The sequence below is a fragment of the Peromyscus leucopus genome, chromosome 14, assembly GCF_004664715.2.
Source record: "Peromyscus leucopus breed LL Stock chromosome 14, UCI_PerLeu_2.1, whole genome shotgun sequence".
In the NCBI taxonomy this organism is placed as follows: Eukaryota; Metazoa; Chordata; class Mammalia; order Rodentia; family Cricetidae; genus Peromyscus; species Peromyscus leucopus.
Genome location: NC_051075.1, coordinates 51,819,068 through 51,837,646, shown reverse-complemented (window position 1 = coordinate 51,837,646; position 18,579 = coordinate 51,819,068). Strand labels below are relative to the sequence as shown.

The window sequence follows — 18,579 nt, the reverse complement described above, 5'->3', positions numbered from 1 at the left end:
ACCTCATCCTTTTCTTTTTTTGAACACGCTGTGATTTCCTTAAATAAAGAGTCCAGCCGCTATCTCTGTCTTCTCATTTCCCCCGTAGCTGGGAGTTGCCTTTCGGGATCTGACTTATCTTGACTTCCATCACCTTTCCTGTGGCTCGACTCAGTTCTCACTGCAGAAGCGGCTATTAATAACTCTCTCCATACGTGTCTACCACCTAGTGGCTTGAAATGATGGCCTGAATATACTGGGGAGGTTGCTGCTGTGAGACAGGCTCTTACTCTAGAGCCCGGATTGGCTTGGAACTCACTTCGTGGTGATCCTTGCACCTCACTCGGCCTTCTCAGGCAAGAGCTACCCTACCCAGCTCTGTGACGTTTTTTATGAATGGGACCAGGGAGAAGGAAATCAGGCAAAATAAGACTTTCATCACATGTACAGGCATAGTCATACAGACATACACATAAATAATAAAATATATCTTTAAAAAAGAACAAAAACATAAAAATTCATTCCTATGATGTGCGCCTGTAGTTTCAATCACTTGGGAGGCTGAAGAAAGAAGATCACATGAGTCCACAGGTTCTAGACCCACCTAAGCAAAATAATAAGACCCTGTCTCAAAAAAAAATTTCCACATGTACAAATACATTACATGAAGGCTCATTGCTTATAGTTTCAAAACTGTTCATTAAGAGACAGCCCAAACTTTTTCTTTTCTTTTTTTAAATTTTACTTACCAATGACAGTTTCCCCTCTCTCCTCTCCTCCCGTCCCCTCCCCCAACCTCCTTTCTACCCCCACTCCTCAGAAAGGGACAGGCCTCCCATGGGAGTCAACAAAGCATGGCACATCAAGTTGAGGCAGGACCAAGCTCCTCCCTCTGCATCAAAGTTGAGCCAGGCAACCCACCATAGGGAATAGGTTCCAAAAAGCCAGCTCACGCACCAGGGACAGATCTTGGTCCTGCTGCTAGGGGCCTCACAAACAGACCAAGCTACACAACTGTCACCCACATGCAGAGGACCTAAGTTGGTCCCATGCAGGCTCCCTAGCTATCCATGAGCTCCCATGAGCTGGAGTCGGCTGAGACAGACCGATCTTATGAAGGCATCTTCTCCATTGACGTTCCCTCCTCTCAGATGATTAGCTTGTGTTAAGTTGACATAAAACTAGCCAGGACAAGCAGGCATGTAGAAATCAGAGGACAATTTGCAGGATTCAGTTCTCTCTTTCCACTCTGTGGAGACCAGGGATCAAACAAAGAATGATAAGTAAGCAAGCAAGCCCTTCAAATTGCCATGCAAATGGCCAAACTTTGTTAGCTGAGCAATTCAGGCCTCTTCTCCACACTAGGCTGGCCAGAGTCAAGGGAGGGGCTTCTTCTAGCTTCTTATTGAATTGAATAGCTTCTAGCTTACTCACATAACCTGGGTAAATTGGTCTGTTTTCTCACTTGAGACTGTATGTTAATATTTCTCTGCAGAGTGTGTTGCCCAAAGTGCCGAGTCCCTGGCTACAGAGTCCTATTGTACAACTCCCCAAACCAAGAAGTCACTCACCGTTTTTCAGGGATCTACGGACTGCCCGGGAAAAAAGGATTGAAAAAGGGCCCTTCGGATCCGACACAGATCTCTAGCTGGGCAAATTACTCAGAGAAGGTTGTCTTCCAGCACCAATCTTCTCTCTGTAGGGGGAAATCTGCTCCTGTCTAGGCTGAATGCTTCCCTTACTCTTAGGTACCGGCAGCAGTGGACAGGCTCCACTCTGTGTCTTCCATTGATACTGTACAATATCCTCACTTTACAAAGATAAACTATTTATCAAACAGCTTTACCATTGTTGTTGTTGTTATTAGTAGTAGTAGTAGTAGTAGATTATTTTAAATAGGTTCTCTCTACATAGCCCTGGATGTCCTGGAACTCACTATGTAGACCAGGGTAGCCTCCAACTCACAGAGATCCACATGTCTCTGCCTCCCAAGTGCTGGGATTAAAAGTGTGAGTCACCATGCCCAGCTTACTATTATTTTTTGAGACCAGGTTTAGCTATATACCCCAAGCTGGCCTGGAATTTACTATATAGTCCAGGCTGAATATGAACTTTTGATCCTCCTGCCTTAGCCTCCAGAGTATGGCATTATAGGTATCTGCTACCATGCCCAATTTACTCAGGTATCCTTTTTTGTGGGGAAGGGGAGGTTACTAGAGATTGAATATGGGGCCTCACACATTAGAGGACAGTTCTCTACCACTAAGTTACAAGCCTAGCCCTTCTCTCTCTCTCTCTCTCTCTCTCTCCCTCCCCCCCCCTCTGTGTGTGTGTGTGTGTGTGTGTGTGTGTGTGTGTGTGTGTGTGTATTTAAGGTGGGGTCTTAACTACATAGTTCTAACTGGGTCTGGAATTCTCTAAGTAGACTGGCTAGCCTCAAGAGATCTGACTGCCTCTGTCTCCCAAATGCTAGGATTAAAGGCATATGCCACCATACCTGACCCTTTTTAACTTTTTTTGAAGTTTTGAGGCAGTGTTGACTCAGTTGTCCAGGCTGGCATTGTTGACCTCACTCTGTAATCGAGACACATTTTTGTCTTGACCTCCCTAATAGATGGGATTACAGAACTGTGCCACCAGGCGTGGCTTACTACTTGGCTTTCCTCTTGTGCACTGTTTACACAGGATTAAAGAATGTTGGCTCCACACTAAGTGACAGAATATATTTCTCCACATACCTGAAAGGTCACATCCTATATACATGTCAGACCTATAAATCTTACTAGAGTAGAAGTATGAAAGACTCAGAATCTTTCACAAGATATGCAAATTGCTCTCTGAAACCCAAACTAGAATCTTGTTTGTTTAGGAGACCTCCCAGGTGTGTGTGTCTGTGTCTGTGTCTGTGTCTGTGTGTCTGTGTGTCTATATGTCTCCATGTTCAGTTTTGCTCTACAGAAAGTTCCTTAACTGCAGCCCACAGGGAAATATAAAGGCAATATCACTGACCCATTACAATAAAATAAGAATAAAAAGCCAACACAACCACTTCACACTGCACTTCTGGGTGTGAGCACGTTTAGGATCACAACTCCAGAACTTCCCAAGGCTGGTCAGCAATTCTCCTGAATCCTCTTCAGTATATATAACGCTTTAAAGATTTAGGCATTGAGAAACAGCTGAAATCCGTATCTGTGTCAGAAGATGGAATTCTATAAGTACACTTGAAACCCAAAATAGCCATGGAAAAGGAGAAACTCAAAATACAAGGGAGGTGTGAATCTAGCTCTCTTTCCTAAATGCTGATTGCTATTTATACCCTAAAAAGCACTGCAACGTTCAGCAATAGAAATAACGGCAGATGGCTGGGCAGGGTGGCTCATATCTTTAATTTTAGCATTCGAGAGGCAGAGGCAGGCAGATCTCCTAAGGCCAGCTAGGGCTGCATATTGAGGCTCTGGCTAGAAAGAAAGGAGGGGAGGGGAGGGAAGAAGGGAGTGGGAATGGAAGGAAGGAAATAATGGCAGTGTGAGACAACCTCCCCCCGCCTCCCACACACCCAAACACACACATTTTCTCTTTGGTAGCACTGACAGCATTAAAATATGAAAAACAATAGTTTCCCCCTATGAACTCCTGACTATGAACATGATGGGGGTGGGGGGGTTAGGAAATACCAATTAATGGCATACAAGAAAACCTTTACTTCCTTTGATCCTTTGGTGTAACCCAAATACTTACTATTTGTTGTTCTTATTTATTTATTTGTTTGTTTGTTTGTTTGTTTGTTATTTTTGTGATGCTGACCTAGCACTCCAGGTCTCCACTACTCCAGGACTCCAGACCCTGAGCATGCTAAAGAAAAGCTGAGGAACATGCCCAGCTCCATGTTTTTATCAGCTCCTTTATACATTCCATCAAAATGAAATACTAACCTAAGATGCCATCGCATACAATGTATCAAAGTTGCTTGCACATCTAACCTGAGGATCCCAGGCTCTGGCTCCCAGGAGAGATTTGAGACAATGAATGATTCTTCGTGTGTACTTTCTCAGCCACTCTATCTTTGGATCTGCCGTTTAATAGTGAAAGGACTTTATTGTGTGCCCCTTGCGTTGCTGGCAAAAGCTGGAGAGCTGAGCTGAACTCTCCAGTCTGAGGCAGCAGGGCCACACAGAGGGCCTCTTAGGCCATCAGCACTATGGGAGATGAAGCAGAAACAGAAGAAATGGCCCTTGTTCTCAAGGAGTTTACAAGGGGCTTATAATACACACATACAAGAGTCTTTCAGGACAATATACTCAATCTATGACTTGTGAGGCCACAGCAGATGGGCTAAGGGAGGGATCTGGGGAGGAGGGATCTGGGGAAACCATGGGAGCCTGGGAACTTTTGTCAGATCTGAGACTGCAAGACTTGGATAGGCAGAGCGAAGAGAAAGGACCTTCCAGGTGAGGGGAGGGGGAGGAAAGGCTGGGGGAAGGAATGGGCTTGGCAGAACCCAATGGCCACCTCTTTCTTCTCTCTCACTTCCAAAGTTGTTCGTGTGTATGTTGGGGAATATTATTCTAAGGTGTGTTACTTTTGTTTATGTTGCATTTGTTTAACTCTGTGAAGCTGTGTGACTGTGCCTGTCTAAAACACCTAATGGTCTAATAAAGAGCTGAATAGCCAATAGTGAGGCAGGAGAAAGGATAGGCGGGGCTGGCAGTCAGAGAGAATATATAGAAGGAGAAATCTGGGAGAGGGGAGGACATCTGGAACCAGCCACCCAGCTACACAACCAGCATCGGAGTAAGAAAGAAAGGTATACAGGAATAGAGAAAGGTATAGGCCCAGAGGCAAAAGGCAGGCAGGAATAATTTAAGAAAAGCTGGCAAGAAACAAGCCAAGCTAAGACCAGACATTTACAATTGAGAATAAGCCTCCGTGTGTGATTTATTTGGGAGCTAAGTGGCGGGCCCCCAAAAGAGCAGAAACAACAACACTTCTGTCTTTACAACGGAGGAGCTGTGTCCTAGCCCTCTTTGTTTTGCTTATCTTTCATACTAACGAAACGTGACCATTCATAAAGGGCCTCACGCTCCGTGCTGGCTGATTTTCTTTTCTCATAGAATGTCTCCACTGTCTCCTTTTCATCCATTCTCTCCCTTTCTTCCCTTTCATTAACTCACTGGTTGACAAGGTGAGTGGCTTGTCCCCATCCTGAGGTAAGAGGCAGCTTCTGTTTGGCCCAGCATGCCAGCCACAACAGCCATGAAACAAACAAACAAACAAACTTCAACTCTGCTCTTTCTTAATCCAGATCTAGGAAAAAATGTCTATTTTAAACCAAGATTTGTGTTTCTCTTAGTTCATGCATTCCATGTAAGTTAGCATTTCTCAGTGAATCACTTCAATAGACCGGATCAATGGAAAGGGGCTGGAGGAAAAGAAAACTCATGTGCTAGAATTTCCTTTCTTCTTCCCACAATTTCCTATGGGTATCATTTCATTCTCCTAGTCTGACCCATTATTTCTTTTGTTATAGTTGCTGTTGTTATGACACTATTTTGTGTATGTGTGTGTGTGTGCATGTGTTTGGCTAAGTGTCATAGCACAAATGTGGAGGTCAGAAGACAACTTTTGGGAATCAGTTCTCTCCTCCCACCGTGCGGATCCCAGGGTCCAAACTCAGGTCATCAGGTTTGGCAGCAAGCACCTGTACTAACTGAGTGATCTCACAGCCCACCCCCCCCCCACTCCATTGCTTCTTAATGAGCTACATTATTCAAGGACTAGTGATCCCCATGAGTATGTCAGAAAGTAGACGATGGGCTGAGCATGAGGTTCAGTAGAGTGCTTGGCTAGCATGCATGAAGCCCTGGGTTTGATTCCCAGCACTGCATAAACAGGGCACAGTGGCACTCACCTGTAATCCCGGCACTCAGGAGATGAAGGCAGGAAGATCAGAAATTAAGGTCCTCCTTAGCTACACAATGAGCTTGAGACCAACCTCATCCAATAATATATAGTGAGTTCTAGGCCTTCCTGGTCTACATAAGATCCTGCCTCAAAAACAAACAAACAAAGTATATATTGAGGAATGATGGGTGTGGCTCAGTGGTAGAGCTCTTGCCTAGCATGTATGAGGCCCTAGGTTCAATCCCTAGAAACACACACACACACACACACACACACAACAACAACAACTATATTTCATGACAAAAATCAGAGTTTTTATGTGAACTTTTCCCAGAGCTGAATGTTGGCAATTACTTGAAAACATTGCCTGAGCCAAAAACATCTGTGGGCCAAAGGCAGTCCTCTGGCTGAGTCTGTGACCCCTAACATAGCCTTTTCATAGGATGACTTTCTAGACTATTGCTCGCTTGGCTGAACCTTGGTTTCCTCAACCTGCTCTTACTGCTGCCAAGAGCCAATCAAAGAAACATTCACCATAAAATTCAGGGAAATCGTCCTAGCAATTACTTGAGCGTGGTGTTGGCAGGCTTTGGCCTGGACTCTATGTGTGATTAAGAGATGCAGCCTCCCTTCTGACCCAGGGAGGCCCTGTTCATTTCCTGTGTCTGCAATGAGCTTTAGTTTGTACCGGATGGGCTTGGAACAAATTCGTGCTCCTCTGTCCTTTCAAAGTTACCCATCCTCTGAGGAATTCTGTGAGAGGCCAAGTTAGCAAAAGGTCTCAGATATCAGGGTTTGGAGCCTTTTGTTTTCCTGTACCGCCCCCCACTAATGCCTAGCAGATAAGTGTGCTTCAGATAAGTTAAGTGGTAGGCAGTCAACTCTTTTCCAGGCCTCAAAAGTGGACAATTAATTTAGTCTCTGTTGTCTCTAATATATTCCTGATCACAACACACATACCACACACACACACACACACACACACACACACACACACACACATCATACCCTCCCACACTCACATACATATACACTCTACATCATATACACACACTTACATACACTCACATACACACACACTCACAGAAGTTTAATGTTTATCTTATAGCAATTTGATTCAGAATTAACCTCACACAGCTAGTTTATCCATTAGTAGGACGGTAGAGTTCAAAACTCATGAAGTTTAAACTCATGAAACCAGAGAGACAATCAGACAGCCAGTGCCTTCCTTGGACTATGCTACCCCACTCACCCCAAGCTGTTTGCAGACCTTCAGCTCCCATATGCGGAAGCTATTCGGAGTATATCAGACTTCTAAAAACCTCTGCAAAGACAACATCAGATAGGTAAATATGAGAGAATCAAGTTCAAACTGTCTCTGCCTACTAAGTGAGCAACAACTACCATACCCTCTGGGTTTACTTTCTTCAATTACATAATGAAGAGAGTAATAGTTACTTCATGGACCACAGCAGTGGTTGTCAGCCTCATTCCATACATGTGTGAGTGTATGTGATGTGTCTGTGTATGTATATGATGTCTGTGTGGGTATGATGTATGTGTGTGTGTGCATATGATGTGAAGTGTGTGTATGATGTATGTGGGTGCATATGGTATGGAGTGTGTGTGCGTGTTTTGAGATAGGGTCTCCTGTAGCACAGGCTGGTCTTGAACTCTTGACTTTTCTTTCCAAGTGTTTGAATCACAGGTATCACCACTATGTCCAGCTTTTGGTTACATATTGAAATCACTTTTAAAAATATCACCGCTAGGAAATTTTTAAAAACTGAGAGAAGGAAACAGAGATAGAGACAGAGAGAGCCTGGGCTACACCTCCTGCAGTTAAATCAGAATCTCTCAGGTGAGATCAAGACATTGGCATGTTTCTGTTTTATTGTGTTGTTGTTGCTGTTGTTGTTGTTTGAGACAAAGTCTCACTATGTAGCTCTGGCTGGCCTGGAGCTTGCTATGTAGTCCATACTGGCCTGGAACTTATAGAGATCCACCTGCCTCTGCCTCTGGATTGCTGAGATTAAAGGTGTGTGCCACCATGCCCTCTATTAGCAGGTTTCAAAAAGCTTCACAAGTCATTCTAAAACACAGCCAAGTTTGAAAATCACTGATGAGAGCTAAACATTGTTCTGTATATAAAAGCAGGTGCTTTGTCACGGTCTAGTTATTCCCCCCAAATTAAGTTTCAAGCCAGCAATTAACTATCCTTTTGGCCCATGTTATAAAAATGCACCACTAGATGTCAGTTTTCCCATATAAGTCACTTCCTGGCAGCTTCAGGTTGTCTGTTCTTAGGGTAACAACTAAATCCTATCACATCAACCGTTTGTCAGCTACCTATAGTGGCCAGGCACAGCTCCAGTGACTCTTAAAACATGATTTTTAGTTGTATTGCAAGCAAGCAAAGTAGCTACTGTCTCAATCATGAGGAAGGTGAGGGCCAAAGATTCTGTGACATGCCAGGAATGGTGGCGGTGCATCCCTGTGATCCTAGAAGGCACGAGGTTGAAGCAATAAGGGCCCAAGTTTGAGACTAGTGTGGCCTACACTGCAAAGTCAAAGTCAGCCTGAACTCCTTAGGTGTCATCTCAAACAACAACAAAAACAAACAGGGGATTGGAGAGACGGCTCTGAAGGTAAAGTGCTTGTTGCATACGCTTGAGGATCCGAGTTCAGTTCCCAGAATCCACAGAAGCGCTGGGTTAGGCAACGTGCAAGTGTAGTCCCAGCACTGGGGCCGTAAAGACAGGAGGACCCCTGGGGCTTGCTGGCCAGCTACAGTCTAGCCAACCAGTGAACTCCAATTTAAGTGCAAGCCCCTTGAGTCTATCCAGGTGTGATGGGTAGTTTTATGTCAACTTGACACAAGTGATAGTCATCATAGAGGAAGGAGCCTCAACTGAGAAATTGCCTTCATAATATCAGGTGGTATGCAAGCCTGTAGGGCATTTTCTGAGTGATTGATATGGGAAGGCCCAGCCCACTATGGATGGCCCAGCCCACTGGGGTGTGTGTGTGTGTGTGTGTGTGTGTGTGTGTGTGTGTGTGTGTGTGCTATCCCTGGACTGGTGAATCTGGGTTCTATAAGAAAGCAGGTTGAAGCTGAAAGTGGCGCACATCTTTAATTCCAGTACTCTGGAGGCAGAGGCAGGCAGATCTCTGAGTTCGAGGTCAGCCTTGTCTACAAAGTGAGTTCCAGGACAGCCAGAGCTACACAGAGGAAAAAAAGAAAAAAGAAAGAGACAAGCTGGCTGAGCAAGCCATGGGAGCAAGCCAGTAAGCAGCACTCCTCCATGCCCTCTGTATCAGCTCCTGCCTCCAGGTTCCTGTCCTGCTTGAGTTCCTGCCCTGACTGCATTTTGATGATGAACTGTTAAATGGAATTGTGTGAGTGGAATAAGCCTTTTCCTACTCCAGTTGCTTTTGGAGTTGCTTTTGGTGATGGTGTTTCATCACAGCAATAGTAACCCTAACTAAGACACTAGTCTTAGAAGGATGCCTCTTTAAACCTAGCACTTGGGAGGCAGAGTCAAGAGGATCTTTGCAAATGAAAGGCCAACCTGGTCTACAGATATCAGGCCCGCCAGGTCTCACAGAGTTTTGTTTTTAATTTCAGTAGGTCAAAAGCAATCAAGAAGATATCTGACATTGATCTCTGGCCTCACACGCATGTGCACACACACAAGCAAACATATAAACACAAACAAACAAGATCCTGTGACTTGTACAAAAGTACCCAGGAAATGACTCCTGTAATTCAGGCTTCATTCATTTCCTCATTTGAATGGAGCACAGACATTTGGTATGTATAAGGTTCGGTGATGATGTAATTCAGAATGGCTTCTGCCTAGGTCATTCAGGGCGGGTAAGCGCTATGCACATCATTCTTATCTCCTGAACATTTGCATCTTTTACCTGTAGGTACATTTGAGAAGAAAAGGTGTGTACTCTCTTGTGGCTGTTCATGGCCTCAGGTTGGCCTCATGTGAAGAACAGAAATGTTGTGTTTCTAAGAGAGTGAAACACTTTTGTTATTTTGTTTGTTTGGTTTGGTTTTTGTTTCCCAATACAGGGAAACAAAATGTAGATTTGCAGCCTGTCCTGGAACTAATTCTGTAGATCAGGCTGGCCTCTAACTCACACAGATCCGCCTGCCTCTGCCTCCTGAGTGCTGGGATTAAAAGCATGTGCCACCATCACCTGCTGAAAAATGACTCTTAAGTTTCCTGAGATGGCTGTTTCACTAACTCCGGCCACTAGAATAAAATATAGTTTTAAAATGTTTTAGAAGATTTCTTATTGTATTTCGTATAAATGTTTTGTCTGACTGTCTGTATGTACACTACATGCATGCTCTGGGCCCTTGGAAATAAGAGGTATGAGATCCCCTGGAACAGGAGTTATGAATGATTGTGAATGCCATGTGGGTGCTGGGAACTAAACCCAGGTCTTCTACAAGAGCAACAAGTGCTCCTAACAGCTGAGCTATTTCTCTAGCCCCAAAATAGTTTTCAACCTACTAGATTGCTGAGAGACTTGAGATCTCTTAGTCTGATGTTTTACCATTATCTAATTTATTTATTTATGTCCTTAGCAAACAACTATTAGCCTAGAGAATGTACCTAATTTAAAATATTTTTATTATTCTCTCTCTCTCTCTCTCTCTCTCTCTCTCTCTCTCTCTTTCTCTCTCTCTTTCTGTGTGTATGTGCGTGTGTGTGTGTGTGTGTGTGTGTGTGTGTGTGTGTGTGTATACACGTGTGTGTACAAGTCAGAGGACAACTTTCAGGAATCAGTTCTCTCCTTCCACTGCGGGATCTGGAGATTAAAATCAGATTGCCAGGCTCATGCAGTGAGAGGTTTCACCCACCTTGACACCCAAGAAAGTATGTAACTCTTAATCAATAACTATTCCCTGGATAGAAGAACGCCCATGAAACAGCCCAAGAGAAGTCACGGGAGTGTCAGCAGTCTATGCCTCTTCTGAGTGAGCAACCCTCAACACTTCCTTCCAAAAGTAGTAGTTCTTCATTCTAGAAGCCTCTGGCTTACTCCAGAGGTGGGGAGGACTCAGACATCTTAAAGGAAGGCTCTAATTGAACCAGGGAGCAGAAGACTATGATGCCGCTTGATTTGACCTACAGATTCCGAATCTAATGGCCACTCTGGAGCTTGTCCCCAGGTCACCAGCTCTATCTGTCTCTGAATGAACCCAACAGTTAGTTAGTTACAGTGATTACCAGGCTGGCTCAAATCTATGGGTTTTTGTTTTGTTTTGTTTTGTTTTTTTGTTTTGAACTTTGGAGGACAGGTTATTCAGGTAACCCAGTTATAATTAGGTCCCTGGACCCTAAACAAATTCAGTGGAATTCTCTGGAACTAGTAGAGGAACCTGGGTTTCTCACATAGAACCAATGTTGCAAAGTGGCTCCTTAATGATCCATACAACCTCGTTCAGAGGTCACATAATGGCTCCTTCAGGCCCTATAGCCCAAGGTCATAGGCAGAGCAAATTTCCCCTTTTTGTCTAAATAAAAAGGTTCTAAACTTAATGCAAACCATATACAATAAGATTATCAAGTATTGTCCAGGAAAAACAAAGGGTAATAACATAAACAAAAATGGAACTACAACCAACAAGAATAACATCAAACAAGAAAGACATGCTAAATATGTCCAGAAATGTCCAGAATATAGGTAAATGGCAAATTACTGAGATTACTCTAAAAGCTATCCTATCTTGAAGATTCTAACTCTAGTAGTAATATGTTCTAGCTAAGATATGAGAAGACTGTAACTATAACTACCTAGTCTTCAACTCCATCAAAGACCCCAGAAGGATATATTACCTGAGTAAACAGGAAGTGCATTGCAAGCAACTTCCATAATTCTTGAAATGACAGAGACAGCTGGCTGCCTGGATAGTAACCCAAAGTGCCTCTGCAGAATGTCTGGCAGTCTCCTCTGCAAAGCAGGAACCTGAAGGACCATCTTGCCTTGTCTTGGCAAAATTCAGTGATCATTTATAACCTCACTCATTTATGTATCTGTAATTCATAATTTGCTCAGATCTTTTCTGTATTCTGGTTATATCCCTTTCTGGGTAATGATTTCTGTGCAGTTATTACTCACAGTTTAAAATAGTCATCTCTCCCTATCTATCTATCTATCTATCTATCTATCTATCTATCTATCTCTATCATCTATTATCCATCTGTCTCTCTCATGTATGTATACGTGTATATGTAAGTATGTATGCATACGTATCTATCCTAAGCCTAACTCTACTGGAACTTGAAACAGTGAAATCCTGGGACTTGACATCCACATTCCCCACATTCATTTTGTCCATGGTGTTTATGATGCTTAGACTCAGCTCCTATGTCCTGAGAGCTTGCATCCCATGCCTGGTGTTGGGATCCTTTTGGTTTACAAGCAGCATCAGCTAGACCTTTGTTCACTTTATGCAAGAGCAGAATCAACTGTACCTCCCTAAGATGACTATGACCTGAAGCCACTGCTTCTTAGGTGGATCCCAACAAGTATGAGCTTGTCTCAGGCTTGGATTAAAGGTCTGTTAGTCTAGTCAGCCTGTGAGCATGGGAGAGATCAAGAAGGGAATATAATTTCACTGGAGAGCTCTGTAGCAAAGGTGTCCCTTTGAAACAACAATCTGGATGCTTCAGGAAACAAGAGAAGAGAGGATGTGATGGAATTTTTATGGTCAAGTATAAAGGGATGAATGAAGAGGGAAAATACCAAAATCATGGATCTGCGGAGCACAAGGTTTACACATATCACCTTGTTCTTATTATCCGTTTACTTATTTAGGTTATTTGGTCATAGCCACACTTGACATAAATGTTCTGGAATCTCCAAGCATGCGTCAGTGAATCAAAGTGGATTTGTTGTTGTTGATTTGTTTGTGTGAGACAGGACCTTTGGATGTGGCCCTGGTTGGCCTCTAATATGTAGTTCTGTACTCAAGCAATCCTCCTGCCTCAGCTTCCAGATACTCATACATCACTAGATCTAGCCCAAGTCCAAGTTTTAAGCAGCCTTTATGTACATGTAAAAGTATAAGAGAGAGGGAGAAGTATCGCAGCCTGTACATCATCCCCCTAGGTAAGTTTGGTCTGATGAAAATTAGTCTGCCTGGAAACCTTGTTTTGAATGTGCTTGGAAATTCTATATTCTGCTGATAAGGCTCTGCTTATTTCTTCTTTCTTACGTGTGTGTGTGTGTGTGTGTGTGTGTGTGTGTGTGTGTGTGTAGGCATGTGTGGTCCATGCTCATGTGCATGTGTCATGTACATGTGTGTGTAGGTATGCAACCTGTGTTGAGAGGCCAAGCCATAGAAAGACACTGGGCGTCCTACTGCCCACCTTTTTCCTTTGAGGCAGGGTCTCTCACTCAACCTGGAGCTGCTGAGATCCCAACTCCAGGCTTTGCAAGCTGTTCTTAACCCACTAAGCCAGCTCTCTAACCAAACTGGTTGTATTCTCTAGGGACCTTGCTACTGATCCTGTTGGCAATTGATATCATTAGAAAAAAAAAAAAAAGCTCTCTACATCTACCCAAGATGAAAATACTTTGGTCTCTGATTCCGATACAGGAACTCAAAACCACCCTGGTTCCTCTATGATCAGAACTCAAAGTAATGATAGCTTTCCCCAGCACTTCCTTTCATCTAGAGATTTCAAAGCATTCTGAAAACATTGCCCATCCCCGAGGGAGCTGATTAAGCCACATCACTGCCCTTCATCTTTTGCTTGGGGTCCTCCCCATAAATTGGCTACTGAGCTGGAAATAGTGTGGGCCTCCTGATTCAAGGTCTCACACGGAACGCCCACTCCCTCTCTTGCCTACTCAGTCTTACGCAGTGTGTGATGCTCGTTCAGGGCACAGCTTTTCTAGGGGCCCCACATCAGATCTGCCAGCATCTCAGTTGTCATTGCCTCCCACTGGTTGCATTTTTGGGTTCCCTGGTGTCCTGGCAACTAGGCTGTGCCTCAGCTGTCCTGGATGTGGGACATGTTGAAGACTCTCCGGGGATTCTTCATGTCTCGTTACCCTTCATCCCAATTTATCTCTCCCTGCCCAAGCGGACCATCCCCCTTCCACAAAAGCACTGTGTCCTCCAGCTTATTTTTCCTTCTTCCTCTCCAGCCTCCTCCTTCTGGGCAGAAGACAAAAGGAAGCCCATGAGCTTGGGAGGAAGGGAGAAACGGGGATGCAGTTCTTTTCTCTTGCCTTGCCCTCTTGTTCCCAGAACTAGGCTTGAGCCTTGGCTTGAAAGGATGAAGGAGATTAGACTCTGAGGCTCCACATCCAGCACCCATCCTAAGAGAGTTATCTTGTTTTTGCTAGAGGAAGGGTGACTCAGCCCAGACCTTGGGGGGTGGGGGGTGGGGAGGGAATCCACTCAGAGCCTGAAAGGGAAAGCCGCAGAGAGGCTTGGAACTTTTATTTCAGACCAGAAGGTTTTGCTGAGGTAGGAGAAATGGAGTCCTGCCTCTTCCTCGCATCGGCAATAGGGAGGGCAGTAGGCAACTCCGTGCAGAATTTCCCAAAGGAAAGGCTCTGTCCACAGGAGTCCAACAGAAGCAGGCAGTGTGATCCGAAATTCAGAGTTCTGGAATGGCCCACAGGTACTAGTTAGTGGGGAGCTTTATTTAGTCACTCTCCACCACTGTCCCTTTACCTACAAATTACTATAACCACCAGTGATCATGATATGATAATTAGCACATGCCTTTTTTTTTTTTAAATAAGACCCCAAAATAAATGACTGTGGTAAGGCTACCCCTAGAGACAGTTTCTGACTCACTCATTCATTCACTAAATACTTAGTGATCTTCCGATGGCTGGACCTTAAGTGAGGCAGTCATGAGTAGAAAGGATCTGACCCTTGGTTTCACAGAGCTGCCGCTCTGTAGGATGGAGAGGAACCAAGCAAGTTTACCCACAGGAGATGTGTGTCACAGAAACACATAATCAAGCGGTGGCTGAGAGGTGATGTCAGGGCCTCACCTGCAACGGCATCTTTGAAGATGATCTGCTGGATGAGTGGGAATGAGCACATAAAATCCAACCTTGGGTAAAAAGCTATGTGATTTGTAAGAGTTCCAGGAAATAAAAAGTTTAACAAAACCACAAGCTGCCTCCTCACGCTAACACTCCAATATAACCACGAGGCTCTGCCAATCCCATGCCTCTAATTTTGGTTCTACACAATGTGAAGCTACTTTGGGAGAGTGTGAGATTTTACTCAAGGGGAAGATGTAAGTATTATATTGATGGAGGGGAGGCAGCTAGGATATGAGCTGCGGGAATAAGATGGAAGGTAGCACCCGGGAAACGGACAGGAAGATCAGCTTCTGAGGGCCCAGGAGGTGGCCTGGCCAGCAACGAACTTGCCCTGCAGACATGAGAACCTGTGTTCAGAGCCTCAGCAGCCATGTAAAAAGGCAGGCACGCAATGTGCATGTTTATAACGCCAGCACTTAGGAGACAGAAAACGTCATGCTGGTCAGTCGAGCCCAAACTGGGAGCTCTAGAGGCTCAGAGGTTCACAGCACTTACTGCCTTTTCCGAGGACCCAGGTTCCGTTCCCAGCACCCACCTAGTGGCTGCCTCACCCCTACCCATTAACTCCAGATCTCCGGGTCAGCGCCCTCTTCTGACCTTCGCAGGCACCAGCGTGCATGTGGTGCACAGACAAACATGCAGGCCAAATGCTCACACAGATAAAATAATTCCAGGAAATGTTAAAAAAAAAAAAAAAAAAAAGAAAGATGGAGAGATACTCACTGTCAACCTCTGGTCTCCATAGACATGTGCACACATGTGCACACACACTTCACACTCACATATCCACAACACCCAGGAGAAAATCAACCTCTTTTGTTGTTTCTAAAATCAGACCCAGTTCTCTAAGTCACCAGGATGGTCTGTGTCTGGGATGGGAAAGAGGTTTGTCTGTCTGCACTTGACTGACATCCTTTTTTATCGCTTGCTGATAAAAGACATTGATGTCCCTTCACAGGAAACTAACAGGAAAAGAAAGAAAGCCTACCACTAAGTAAACTTCCTGAGGGTGAAACCCAGAGGCTGCTGCTCCCTGCATAGTAGGAAAAGGCTGAGTAAACACACACAGCATCCCCACGTGGAGTCAGGCCGCTTTCCCTTCTAAAATTGGCCAGTCTGCTAAGGGGCAGACAGAGGTCTTCTCAAAATATTAAGAGGTATCGAAACTCACCAATCTCTTCTGTCTCAAAGAGAGGAAACCCAGAACTGGCAGAAAAGACAAGAGTCACCGGAAGAGGAACTTGACATTGGTACATACCTTCCCTTTACCCTTCTGGACCATTCCCAGCAACTTCTGCTTCGACTCTTTCTGTGTAGCAATGTTGGGAATGTGTCAGGAGGAGAAGCAGCCAGGGTTAGAGGTGCTCAGAAAAGTCTGTGGGCTTTAAAAAACAAAGCTCTCCCCACAAACAAAACAATAACAGACAAAAACAGGGTCTCACAGTGTCCAGGCTGGCTTTGAACCTGATATGCAGATAAAGATGAACTTGAACTTCTGATCCCCACCACACCTAGTTTAGGTGCTCGGCGGGCCAGCTGCTGACTCAGCCCTAGCCCTAGCCCCTCAGGTGACTTGGTTTTGAACCAGCATTACCTGGGCCTGTTTATTGAGCTCTGGGGAATAAGATTTGCTGCTGCTAGAGATGAGTCTGGATCTGGAGTCAGCGCCAATCTGAAGATTCCTGAAGTGCTTATTTGTGAGGCTAGTGTAACCCAGTAGACTAGAACATGTGAAATATGAATGGCAGTGGAGAGAAGGGAGGGAGAAAGAGATGGGGTGGTGGAGGCGATGGTGGTGATGGTGGAGGTGATGGTGGTGGTGGTGGTGGTGGAGGTGGTAGAGGTGGTGGTGGTGGTGGAGGTGATGGTGGTGGTGGTGGAGGTGATGGAGGTGATTGATGGTGGAGGTGGTGGTGGTGGAGGTGGCGGTGGTGGTGATGATGGTGGTGATGGTGGTGGTGGTGGTGGTGGTGGTGGTGGTGGTGGTGGTGATGATGGTGGTGGTGGAGGTGATGGTGGAGGTGATGGTGGTGGAGGTGGTGGAGGTGGTGGAGGTGGAGGTGGAGATGGAGGGGTGGTGGTGGTGCTCCTGGTGGTGGTTTATAGCTATTCTGGCCTGAAAAGATGAGATGGAATGACTTGCAAAGACTTGGACTTTTGTCTATCTACAGAGTTTTTGTTGTTTTTTTTAATTTTAATTTGTTCGTCTACCTATGCAAGCATATGTCATCATGTATGTGAAGGTCAGAGGGCAAGGTTCAGGAGCCAGTTCAGTCCTTCCATCCTTATATGAGTTCTGAACTCAGGTCCAGCCTTGCCCGGCAGGAGCCTTCGCCTGCTGAGGCGGCCATCTTCCTGGGCCTGCTTGCTTAGTTTTCTGAGGCAATCTTTGCTAAGCCGCTCAGGCTGGGGCTGGAACAGAAATTCTAGTCTAAGAACCATTTAGACTTCAGTAATTTTATCCTCCCCCTCCAAAGTCTTCTTGTATAATAGTCACGGGTGAGCCTTGAGAAATGACTCAAAGCCAAAATAATGGGGTTTCCTTAATTATAGTTCCTCCTTTCTCTGGCTACAGGCCAAGCCTCCATGTCTTCCTCCCTTATAAGGAAGTCAGCTTCAAGGCAGCCCTGCCAGATCCTTCTGACCTTCTAGTGATCATGTTGCAAACTGGACTCTTCTTACAATTTCCTAGCTATAAAATCGCTATTTATTACCCAGTTTCATCTCACGGTTCTGAACACCTCCAACCCAGGTGTGGAAGTGCCCTTATCCTTTCTGTAGACACACGAGGCCTCCTCTTTCTCTGGGCCTCAGCCGAGGATTGACTCAACATAATACACAGTGACCAGCTTCTTCTGGGAGGGCAAAGATCACTCCTCTAAGACATTTATTGCTTATTCTTCCTGGTACACTCCCCCTTCACCAGAACCTGGGTTGAGCCAGATGCACATGTTTCTTTGAACTGGAGGAGCTCTCATGATTAGACTGTCTCACAGGTTTTGAGCAAACCCTCTTCTGGAGAAGGCACACAGGGAATTTGACTAGGTTATGACTTCGTTGGTTAGAGTTTCTGAAGCTGAAACCCAGAATTGTGCTCTGGCAAGTATAGGCTGCTCACTGAAAAATGGAACCTAACATATGGAAATGAGATCAAATTGTAAAAGTCACCAGAGTTGATAGTGTGTCACACACTAATAACGTTAGACAGTTACTAATGGCTATTAAATAGTTACGACGTGTCAGGATTGGATGATGTTATATTATCTCATTTATTCCTCATAAAAGTTCTCCTTCTAGCAGCCAGGAGGGAAAACCAATCATTATACACACTCAATAATAACATTAATAATAATAATAGTTATATATGTGTTGCATTACACATTGCCTTATAGACGCTGGCCCTGAATTGCATATATTCTCTCATTTCATTTATAAATGAGCGGTACAGGTGAGCTTTATTATCCTAAAGTGGGCTAGTTCTAAAATGGTTCCTGATAATGAGCCTCCTGCTGGTGTTTATCTACTGTGTAAGCTCCACCCCTTAAATGTAGGTGGGGCCTAATAACATACTACTAACTAAAAGAATGTGGCAGA

General features: G+C 44.7%; 1 protein-coding gene across 3 annotated transcripts in view; it reads left to right on the top strand.

Moving 5' to 3' along the window:
- Positions 1 to 1,824, top strand: part of Heatr4 (HEAT repeat containing 4) — a 34,221-nt gene extending 32,397 nt beyond the window's left edge. For all 3 annotated transcript variants that reach the window (XM_028877044.2, XM_037210702.1, XM_037210703.1), the window contains exon 17: positions 1,475 to 1,824. In XM_028877044.2, coding sequence (XP_028732877.1) covers positions 1,475 to 1,627 — 153 coding nt within the window. In that variant the 3' untranslated portion in view covers positions 1,628 to 1,824. The remainder of the gene's footprint in view (positions 1 to 1,474) is intronic.
- Positions 1,825 to 18,579: the final 16,755 nt, after the last annotated feature.